Here is a 12,597-nt window from a genome sequence, read left to right as displayed (position 1 = left end):
ACTTCAATCACTCTTTACTGCTGTACTGCAAGTCACATGACTGGGGAAACTAACAATATGTCTAGCCCCATGTCAGATTTCAAAATTGAATATAAAAAAATCTATTTGCTCTTTTGAGAAATGGATTTCAGTGCAGAAGTCTGCTGGAGCAGCACTATTAACTGATGTGTTTTGGAAAAACACATGTTTTTCCATGACAGTATCCCTTTAACTTTTTTTAAACTGCCTAACTGCCAGTTGATCCAGGAAGGCAAAACACCCTATCTGAAGCCTCTCCAATTTGCCCCAGAAGGGGAAAAAATTCCTTCCTGACTCCAAAATGGCAATCGGACTAGACCCTGAATCAACTTGTTTGTACTATGAGCTGTCTTCCATAACCCTGTATTCCCTCACTTGCCAAAAAGCCATACAACCCCTTCTTAAAGCTATCTAATGTATCAGCCAGTACAACTGATTCAGGGAGAGAATTCCACATCTTCACAGCTCTCACTGTAAAAAAAAACTCCGGTATTTAGGCGGAACCTCTTTTCTTCTAAACGGAATGGGTGACCTTGTGTCAGCTGGATTTTCCATACATTTTACCAGCTTAGTTGCCCTTCTCTGTACCCTCTCTAATACAATAATGTCCTGAGTGATGGAGACCAAAATTGTACGGCATATTACTGGGTAGCATCACCCAATTTAAAAATTCGGCACAGTTTTGATGCTTTTTATCTAAAACAGGTGCTGAAGCCATTCTTATCATTAATATAAAAGGGTCTGCTCACATTCCTTCAATTATCTTGTCCGCTTGCCTACATATTCAGCTCTATCCTTAAAGATGAAGGAAATGTATTATCACTGGGGGTGTGCCAAAATATAGGCTACCACAATTATGATCACAACATGGTGCTCATACAGTAGTACCTGGGGTAGGTGCAGTTTTTATTGAACAGAAGTTCTGGCCTGGGGTCTCAGGTAAGTGATTATATTTACAGGGGGCATTTGGCACTCCCAGTGATTATACATTTCCTTTTTCTGTAAAGATGTACTTATCAATGCTTCCTTTAGATACATAGGGGTTTATTTACTAAACTCCAAATGCAAAAATCATGAAAAATTCGTGATTTTTTTAATAAAATCGAAATTTATTAAACCCTGAGGATGGAAAAATACTAATCTGAAAATCTCAGACCTGTCGAGGTTGCATATAAGTCAATGATGTGCGCTGGGTTTTGTGCAATACCCCAAATTTTTTGGAGTTTTCAGGAAAATTCTGAAAAAATCGTGACATTCGTGAAAATCGGATGAAAATATCCGAAAGAATCATGAAAAGCAGGTTTTTTCGAGGAAAGCACATTTTTTGGAAAATGTAATAATAAATAAGCGTAAAAAACCAGAGGGGATTTGATCGGAGTTTGTAGCAGAAAATATTGAGATAAATTCAGACTTTGAAATTACTATTACTATTAAAATTTCATGTTAATAGTAATAACACCTTTACATACATAACATACACCTTAACCATTTTAATTTACTGCATCTTTCTGAGACATTTTATACTCATTACTCATTGTGTCCTAACTCTAAACACTGTTTATAAACACAAATTATTGCTCATGCTCATCACATGCTTTTAACTAAAACACACTCCGATTGTTTCTGTCATACTTCTTGCTTTAGTGAGCACATCTCCAAGGCTGATACCGCACTTTCCATTAAAATGGCAAGTAGATGTATGTCTATAGAAATAAGTCAAATCAACTGGACAGCAAGTCCAGTTGATTTGACTTATTTCTATAGATATACCATGACCCGGATGAATTAGAATCTTCACAAACAAGTAGATGTATGTGTTATAAACTGAAATTAGTGCACAGACCCAGTTAGCTACACATTTTGGTTAGGTAAAAATATGGCACAATATTCATGTTTTGTTGTCTGAGCAAGACTTGTACCATCCCTTAAACCTACACATAAACCTATTTTTTTATCTATTATAATGTCAATATTTATATTATCTAATAATACATTGATTTAATACTAACCTATATTAAATAAAAAATAAAGTAGGATATTTTAACTGACCTAAATAGTAGTACCACAGGGATCAGTATTAGGAACAGGGTACTTAAATTTTAAGATTCTTCTTAATCCTGCCCTGAGGAGCATATCATAATTATTAATGGAAACATGCATTTTGCCCTATAACATTGCTAATGACAGGCAGTTCACATTAAAATTAATGACAGACTTCTTATGGTTTGGGCATTTCTTTGGTTTAAAAATGGATAATAATTGTCTTTGTAGAAATTATGTTAGATGAAGTTTAAGCCCCAAGTGCACAAGAATGACAGTTAAAAAAAAACATATTGTATTAATGACATATTTTTGTTTGCATTACTTGAATGTTTATCATATATGGCATTTTCTCCATAAAGCTTAATTTTAACATTGGGCTAGAGGAGCATTTTTCTAAAATATGTCCTGAATTATTATGTGTTTATTTTTCATTCTAAAAGTAGGTTTTAACACAACAATAGCATTGTTAAAATACATTTCTAAAAACACAGCCAACTGTAACATCTAAAAAGTTTTGATCTATCATACACAAATGTTTGATTTTATCAAGATTTTATTGGTCACAGTTTTTTTTGTCATGCTTTGGTTACAAAAGCATTTTTGCATAAAACATTAAATTATTTTCTAATATAATCTTTTATTAACATGCACAAACAATTAATTAACACTGCTCTGATATATTTCAAGATACTAATGCATAAACTCAGTTCTGTATATTGACATGTGTTAATCACAATGCCATAAAAATCCTATAAATGATACCATTTTCTAAGTGATTATTTTAAATTGCTTGAAATATTTACATTGTGGCACACGCATTCCCAGATTGTCACTTCCTCTTCTTGCGTTGCACACCCTTTGCTTCTTTTCTTTTTTATGCCTTTTTTGTTGACACACAACAAATCGCTTCCATTTTAGTCTCTTGTTTCATAAATTTAATTTGAAAATGATTCAATCTTTATAAGTAATTTCCTCTGACATTTTAAAATATGGGTATGATTGCTGTGGTGCAGAAAGTAGAGATTTTTGTATCATGTACTTACCTGTATATTTGCCTCCATTAAAATGTTCTCCATAGCATCTATAAATTAAAAACAAAATATTATTTTACATTAAATCTATTGAAATATGATTTTGCAATATCATAATTCCCACCCATACAGTGAATTAAGATATTTATGCAAAAAAAGTATTTTTTTATACATTATAACTATATACAGCATATTTGAAGAAACGCTACTTGCAAAATTGTGGATTTTAAAATTTTTATAAAATGTGTATTAACCAACCTTACTATAAAGAAATACAGAATAGCACACACAGTGGTTTATATCTTTAATCATAATGTACAGTAATTACTGGTATTGTATCAGTTAAAAAGAAGTAAAATATCTGACTTATTTTGCAGTTTTATTTAAAATTTTAATCTTCTTTGCTTTAGCGTAAAACTTTGAATTGCTCCTCTCACATTTGCATATTTTTCAGACCACATGTGACTTCTTATCTCTGGATTGAATAGCACTGATTAGAAAAATTATGCAAATAATTGGCTGCATCTCTTCACCCAATACACATGGCCCCAGTCTTGGGATGTTAAGCATCATTCGTGTATATTTTTGTGTTAATAATTTCTATGTAAAGTTTGCACAGATAAATGGTTTTTTTTTTTTTGTAAAGATGAGTCTTTATTATTGCTCACTGAGCAGTTGAGAAAATTAAATAAAATTTGACTTATTAATTGTTCCAAGCATTTCACTGAAGACTGTTTAGGTCCATATTGCATGTGACATACGTGCTGTAACTTTTTGAAAAATGTCTACACAAAAGCTCTCATAAACCTTTATTCTGTCTTTAGAATTTGGAATGATGGGAGATCATACTATTAAAAGTCAGCGACCAAGATCTGTTCATGAGAAAAAGATCCCCCAGGAACAAGCTGATGCTGCTAAATTTATGGCACAAACTGGTAATTCACTAGTTACATTTTCTACTTACTGTTATTAATTCAAGCAAAAGCACTGCATGCTCCCATAAACCTGCATATTTGTCAGTTTTTTTTTCAAAGCTGATACTTTTTTTTTACTTTTTTTTTTCCCACCAGTTACAGTTCCATAAATAAAGTAGCTGCAAATTAGACTGAGAAAACTCATCACAAATGTCACAAACTAACCCATCCTTGATGTGGTCTCTTTAAAATTAAAAACATACATGAAAAGCATGCATGTAAAAATGCTTCATTATGAATTTCATTTGCACTTTAAACAGCAGATGTGATCCTCTTGTCTCTTACTTATCCACACTGTCAAGTCTTATTAGTCTTCAAAACATTTAATAAAGTTAATGACATATTTATGAAGATAAACTGATTAATGTATAAGTAGTTGATAAGAAAGAAGTACAGTACTTTTACAAAATTATTTTCATAATTGCCATGAAAATCAGTTATATCGCTATATTTAATATATTTTTTTGAGGGTGTTTTCTTCATATAACTCACTAATATAAAAACTAATTTTATTCTAACTAAAGACATTTGCTCCTTAACAAATAACAAATATTTTTTTAAGAACAATGATGCATTAATACTTTGTAAGACTTTGAATTTGAAATGCTGTGTTAGAAGACATGTCTCTAATTTTCATAATTCTAGTATCAGTTGCATGTGAGCTTAAAATATGTCCTATCAAAAGATATATATTCTAAAATTAAGTACAGTATAATGTTTGTTATATATATATATATTGTATAGTAATTCTGTCTAACTCACTCATATCCTATGTCATAAATAGGATTATAATAATATTATTTTACCACTTTGACAAAACATGTATAAAAGGAGTTATGCACCAACAACTGTCTCTGACAGAGGGCTGAAGTCATGCCCAAGACAATGCTAACATATGATAACTAATATTGTACCATCAAGAAAAACAAAATCTTGGTGAATTGCAACTCCCAAAAAACCTTTGACAACTAAGTGCTGAAAGGGGGTCTTGGCTTTGTAGTTCAACTACAGTTAGTAAAAGAATAGGCTAGAAATGTAAGAACCTATCTCAAAATATTACAATCCAAAAAAGCTTGATACTAGATATAAGCAGGTTACCTAATGTAACCAGTTTACATAATTTAAAGGCAAATTCAGTTTACTGAATTGTACTTGTATTTTGTTGTTCAAAAATTATCACACATTTATTATAATGGTAATATGCCCTCTATATAAAATTACTGAAGAATGTAGAAGCTATGTTGATGCACATAACCTCAATGAAATATCAAACTTTTAGAGCTGTGTCTTTATGTAGGCTTCTAATATCCTTTTCATTAACAGTGAGTGTCTACAATTCCTTCTATAATTCATGAGGTCATATTCTTTCCATTAGTACTTTTTAGCTATAGAATTACAAAAAATCTGCATTTTATTAATAAGGCCATAGAACTCCCATGTGACTTCTTATATTTATGTTTCTTTAGTTATACTGTATTTTGTATTGATGCAGCTAAAGTATTTTACTACAAGCCAACAAATGCTAAGCTGAATAGACGTGGTTTTGTATATGGATAATTCGCAGCTATTTTAAAACAATACATGGAGTTAGTGCAGTTTAATTTTATGAATGTTGCATTGTGTACTTTGCTATATTTTTTATTTGGTATGAGATATTTATATATGCAAAATCATAGTCTTGGGAGTAATATCCATGAGAGTAATAGCTGTTTCAGACCCAGCTAAACAAGATCATAATACTCTAAAGATCTGTAAGGTGGAGGTGGTGTGATGGTATTTTCAAAAAATGTTCTGTGCTGCTTAGCGTTCAGTATTTACAAACCTAGAGTGCAGCTATGGTGAATATCCCTTTATCAGTGCAGGCTATACAGCATGGTATATTAATATACCTTTGACCGTTTTAACTGTTTTAACATATACAGTTTACTCTCTCTTTCTGTCCCTATGCACTTTAATACACTGGGTAAATTAATTAAAGAACCTGTAACATGTTATAACTAGTTTCATAATCATGCTGAATACTTCCAAACTTCAAGGGAATGGAAAAGAATGGACAATAAGGGGCAGATTTATCAAAGGTCGAGTGAATTTTCTAAAGAAAAAAATTTGAATTTAAAGCTATTTTTTGTGTATTTCGACTAGGGAATAGTCCAAATTCGATGTGAATTTTATAAAAAAAATTAAAAATATGAATATCGAATCGAATTTAATCAAATGCGCTATTCCTTCGATTCGTACGATTCAAATTCAGTGGAATACAGACCTATTCGCTCAAAAACAGACCTATTCGACCAAAAAAAAAAAACTTTGACTTAATTTTGGTTGGTCTTTTTGAATTTCAAAGCTTTTTCCATTGGAAATTCAACCCTTGATAAATTTTCCCCAAACTCATACTAATATCAGTTTGGTCTTAATCATTACAAATTGTGTGTCCTGCTACTATTTGAATCAAGTCACAAATTCTCGCTGATTTTGGAAAATGTACACAGTTACAAATAAAAAGCTAATGATGCCACTGACCTCATGCTGCTCTGCTACCTTCAATTGTCATATAGGAAGACTCAATACCGCTAGGGGCAGATTTATCGAGTGTCCAATTTCGAGTTTATGGGAGTTTCTAAAAACTCCCGTCAACTCCCATAAACTCGAAATTCAAAAAAAAAATTACTAAATGAAATGTATTTAAAAAATTGATTATTTTAAAAACGGGTGAATAGGATCAAGCTGCAAATTCTAATCAAACTCGAATCACATTTTTTTTCAGAGTCCACTAAATGACTCATAATTGGTTGTAGGAGCTCTCCCATAGGCTAAAACTTCAGCAGGTTTTAGATGGCGATTAGTTGAATTCAAATTCTTAAAGAGACAGCACATGATCAATTCCAAAATTCGAATTCTGTTTCTTAAAATTTGAATCGAATTTGGAATATTCCCTAGTTGAATTACACTAAAATTAACTCAAAATTTGGATTCAAAAATTCCAATTTTCAATTCAAGCCTTGATAAATCTGCCTCCTAAAGTTATTTTTTGAAAAGTCTTTTGAGTTTGACCCTGTTCTTGATTAAAAAAGGACTACTTTCTCAACCTAAATACATAAGAGAACAAATGATCATGTTAAATTGGGTCTGAAATAATGCAGTTAGAAAGTTCATTATTTGTTATTCAGAAATCTGTAAAAATAAATAATTATAGTGTTATAACTACTTTTTACTTTTTTTTTGGGCAAAATAATGAAAGAGAATTACAAATATTATTTATATATACCTCTATGTTTATTTGATGAATTTCAATTGCTTTCCATTGAACCCTAAACACCAATTTCCATCTTTTGATCCTCCAATATTTATACTAAAATTTAAACACTTATAACCATCTTTTAATCCACAAATATTCATTATATTGTCAACATTGCATGTTTTACTGTCATTGTTTTATTTCCATGAAAGCTGACATTGTGTCCCTTTTCCTTGCATGTATGAGCTGATTTTTAACTAGGAATGTAATAGGTTTAAAACAGGTGTTTTCTTTATAAATGTAAGCTATATGTATATGTACATATAGCATCTGCACATGCCTGTTACAAACTAACATTTGTATAAATGTGTGATAGTTAACGTTTCCAGCCTGTGCAAAGTTTCCACTTATCCTGTTCTGAATCTAGTATTATTCTTAGTAGTCTAGTTTTCTAAACTTAGAAGATGATTCATTTTTAGGCAAAGGTGTTATTTTTGTCTTCATAGCAAACAGAAACATGCTTTATGTTTGTCTTTCCTAACATTTATGTTGCAAAAGATGAGGCACTATTTGAATAAACCTGCCATGTGCTTCTTTCTCTAAGATAGCTTTACTCATATTTGCACAGCAAGATAAATTAAATGATATGTAAATATAAAAGTGCACACACATAGGGGCAGATTCATTAAGGGTCGAATTTCGAAGTTAAAAATACTTCGAAATTCGACCCTCGAATTGAAATCCTTCGACTTCGAATATAGAAATCGAAGGATTTAGCGCTAATCCTGATTTTTCATTCGATCGAACGATTAAATCCTTCGAATCGAACGATTCGAAGGATTTTAATCCAACGATCGAAGGAAAATCCTTCAATCAAAAAATCACAGGCAAGCCTATGGGGACCTTCCCCATAGGCTAACATTGACTTTGGTAGGTTTTACCTGCCGAAGTAGAGGGTCGAAGTTTTTTTTAAAGGGGAAGTACTTCGACTATCGAATGGTCGAATAGTCGAACGATTTTTCGTTCGATTCGTTCGATTTCGTTCGAATTCGAACGAATTTAACCAATTCGATGGACGAAGTACCAAAAAAATACTTCGAAATTCGAATTTTTTTCATTCGAATCCTTCACTCGAGCTTAGTGAATCGGCCCCATAGACAAATTACAACTAAACTGTTAATTACAACAAACAGACAAAAAAAAATCAAACGAAACAATATTTTAACAAATGTTCATTAACTAGAAAATAATAAAGAAGGGCTTACAAGTGCAATGTGCTAGATGCAGAAAAACCCTAACAAAAACACAACTTTTACACATAATGCTGACGTTTTTTCTCATTCTAATAGTGTGCTACAATTTGTGTGAATTTATGTAGTTGCAAATAAGCAAGCTACACTAAGAAAAGTGCAAATATAAGCATGTATTGTAGTGCTTAATGGCATGCCCATTATTTATGCTTTGGACTTGCACAGGCATTTGTAACTAAGCCATAACATATCTGTTTATAGTACAAATGTGCAATATAATTGCACTGTCCCACATGTAATTTTATAGCAGGATTTTGCAGATGAAGCGGTTGGGATTACACATTTTGTTGCACCGTTTTTAGTGCTAAGTCTTGCCTCTAGATAGATCATGTCAAAAAATATTAAAATGTTTGCAACTTAATTCCCACACATTTTTTTCTTTTTTAAATTATTTTTTGTTCTGCTTCTGTCAAACGTGCAGCTTCAAAGGTCGCTAGTGGGTAATTATCCTTACAACTAGGGAGCAATTTTGAAATCCAAATTCAAGGTGAATAGTAATCAATAATAGTGCCTGAAAAAAAAAGAATAACAATAAAAGTGAAGTGTGACCCTGACAACCAGATAAAATCTTCAATTGCAGCCTAAATCAAAACAGAATAAGAAGACTAGAGATACAAAAATCATACAAATTAACAAAAGACCAACTGTAAAGTCACTTAAAATAGGTCCTTCTATAACATGATGTATAAAAATGCAACTTAGCCTTTAATGCTTAATAATACATATAGTTTAACTCCTCACTTTAGCATCACTGATTCCTACAGCTCTATACAGTAAAATTAATTAAATTCTAGTTGTTGTATTGAGAAGAACCTTTCTTTTTCTGGAACTGCTAATTAATTTAATTATGCCCTAGTAAAGAATTGCTTGATCTCAAATTAATATTGTCTGTCGCATAAAACAATTTGTAAGCTAAATCAGAGCACCAGAAGAGGATTATATTAATATAGAAACAAAATAAAAAGGGTACATTAAATGGATGTGACTGCTTCAATAAAGTGTATTAAAATGGACACACTTTGCTATCTTTCATAATCAACATATAGCAGTTAAAGTTTGCTTCATTTAAAACTGCATCTCTAAAGAACTGATAAAAATATTTTTAAATATTTATTCATGGAACTGATTTATCAAGCAGAGGGGTAATTTAGATTGTTAATTCAATTGCATTTATAGAATAAATTAGCATAAAGTTACATAACTTCAGATAAAATTACTCAGTGGGAGCAATTTCATCTATAAATAGCTTTATCCAATTCTCTAATGTGAGGATTAAGTGAAAAAAAAAATTGTAAAAAATGTGTTGAGTTTATGACAAGACACGTTTCTAGGGCAGGAATGAAGGCTTAGCATTCTGGCTCTACCAGATGAAAAACAAGGAAATTTAAGTCAATTGAAAGTATATTTTTAATTAAGAGTATAAACATTATCATGGATCATGATACAGTAGCTAGAAATGCACATGGACTGATAGAACTTTTCTTGTAGGACTTTCATTTCCTCTTCATTTGCTTTCTGTTGGTTCTACTTAATTTCCATTGATCCATATTTTTAAATTCAAACTGTGCCTTGCAGTGTTTGAAGTATTTTATATATTTCATCTCCATCGTATTGCTATTATGAACAATGTTTTAAGGCTAAGCATGTATTTCTACAATAGATAAAAAAATTGCAGTGTATTAGAAAACCATCAGACACTGACACGGCACTGAATGCATGCAATTATCACAATGTTATTGTTTTAAGCTTAGCCACTTCATTGCAGTACAGTATACTGACATTTAAGGCTGTATTCATTTTTATTTGTTGTCTTGCACACAGGTGAATCTGGTGTTGAAGAGTGGTCCCAGTGGAGTACATGTTCAGTTACTTGTGGTCAAGGGTCGCAGGTGCGAACCAGAACTTGTGTACCACCTTACGGGACACACTGCAGCAGCCCCTTAAGAGAAACAAGGGTTTGCAATAACACTGCCCTCTGTCCAGGTAGTGTTAGAAGCAGATCAATACAAAATCTGAATGTTTGGCATGTAAAGTATGATTCTAAGTAGAACACTGGATTTTCTTTTTCTTTTCATTATTTGTTTGATCCATTTGAAATAATCTAATTTATTTTTTTCCTTTCAGATTATGGCAACCTTTTTGAGATAATTTTCTGATTATTACTATATTTTTATGTTCAGTATGTATAATATTAGTAGTGATAAAAGGTCAAAAACACAGATATACATGTTAACAATATTAATGCTTGTATTCCACAGCACTGTACAATAGATGGTCGTGTACACTAAACGTAAAGATCAGTAGAAATATAAATAGTGTTTCAAACAAGAGGTAAAAAAATGGTATGCTCAACAGACCTTACAAGGAAAAAGGAGTATGAGAATCAAGGTAGGGGGATAGGCAAAATCAGAAGTCACTAAAGTGATAGATGTGGCATCAAACATTGCAATTATCAGATGGCAGTGGCATATATTGTATACTGAAGGAATGCTATGCTAGATGCAGAAAAGTGTCTCTAAAGAAATGTGTTTTAAGATATTGTTTAAACCTTGTGATTGGGAGAAAGTCAGATAGAGGGAGATCCATGTATGTGAAGAGGTAATGAATGCCATTTTGAGAGGTAAATCACAAGTACATAATGAACGGTTTAGTGAGTACAGAGATATACGGAGGAGTAAGGCTATAAACTGCTGAATGTAGCATAAGCCATTGTAAAAATTGGCATGGCAGTGGAAGAGTGGATGCTATGGACTGGAGAGGTGACAGCCTCTAGAGTTTAAGGCCATTTAATAGAGTATTACAGTAATGAATACATGATGTAATCAGAGAGTGAATCAGAATATTGGAGGCACTGAGCAGGCTTTTATATAATATTTGAAGAGTAGTGGTATTGTCAAAGTAAAGTAAAATATTACCAATAATATTACATCAGTATATGATAAAGAATATAGTAGGGTAGTTTAGTCTGGTAAGGAAGTGCAAGAGCATTAGGGGGCAAATATTATGCAGTTACAGAGCACTTGCATACGGAAAATAGCTGTACTGTACTCGTTGTGCCATTAGGTGTCCTGTTCTTGACACCTTCTTTGGCAAGCAATAACTACAGGGTTTCATTGATAATTAATTTAATTGCTATTCATTGCTGGTTCTCTGCTGTACAACCAAGGGTAATGAGCCAATTAGTCCCTGCCTCAGCTGGCAGTGCCTAGCAGGTTACCACGGGTGGCAAAAAGCCACCCTGAGCTTGGGTACACACCATACAAACACATACAAGCCTACAAGTTAGTGCCTTACCTCCTGGTTGGCTAATCTTTTCCCAACAAGCAGGAACTGACATGCACAACACTGGACCAGACCCAGGCCCAGCACAACACAGATAAAAATATTAATAAAAATAATATTTAAAAAAGCTTGGTGAGCCCCTATGTAGCCTATTTATTTTTCTGCCCATGTAGATAACAGCTGAATAAATTTTATCTAAATAATTTAAAAAACACAAACATTAGGACTAATTGCAAATTAACTCAGAATGTAGCTGCCTACATCATATTAAAAGTTAATCTGAAGGTGTAATACCCATTTAACTAATTACCATGTTTGACAGGTAATCAATATTAATACAGCTTTAATCAGAAGGTACTTTGTGTGTGACTACCTTTAGTGGGATCGGAAGAATAATGTTTGAAAGGCATCACAAAGGTAAAGCAACACATACCTGTATGTTAAAGGAATCATTTAATAATCCAATACTGAGCATTAATCATTACTACTACTACTAATAATAATTCCCCCCATAGATGTGGAAATTTTAGTGATTTTAGAAATCACAAATAAACTCATATTCTCTAAAACCATGAAGGTAGTAGAATTTAATAAAGGATCCAAATATAATAAGTATAAACAAAAAAAGTGCAGAACAACGCACAAAAATAAGAATACCTCGAAAACCTCAAAAGATTCGAGTTTTTCAGACAATTCTCCAAAAA

The 12,597-nt window shown here is 32.1% G+C and overlaps 1 protein-coding gene across 4 annotated transcripts in view; it reads left to right on the top strand.

Moving 5' to 3' along the window:
- Positions 1–12,597, top strand: part of LOC108718003 (adhesion G protein-coupled receptor B3) — a 521,962-nt gene that overhangs the window by 167,424 nt on the left and 341,941 nt on the right. For all 4 annotated transcript variants that reach the window (XM_041564704.1, XM_041564703.1, XM_041564701.1 and 1 more), the window contains exons 3-4: positions 3,917–4,027; positions 10,433–10,594. In XM_041564704.1, coding sequence (XP_041420638.1) covers positions 3,917–4,027; positions 10,433–10,594 — 273 coding nt within the window. The remainder of the gene's footprint in view (positions 1–3,916; positions 4,028–10,432; positions 10,595–12,597) is intronic.

Source organism: Xenopus laevis, chromosome 5S, assembly GCF_017654675.1.
Source record: "Xenopus laevis strain J_2021 chromosome 5S, Xenopus_laevis_v10.1, whole genome shotgun sequence".
NCBI classification, from domain to species: domain Eukaryota; kingdom Metazoa; phylum Chordata; class Amphibia; order Anura; family Pipidae; genus Xenopus; species Xenopus laevis.
The sequence above is the reverse complement of the archived record's forward strand: the minus strand, read 5'-3'. Positions and strand labels throughout refer to the sequence as shown.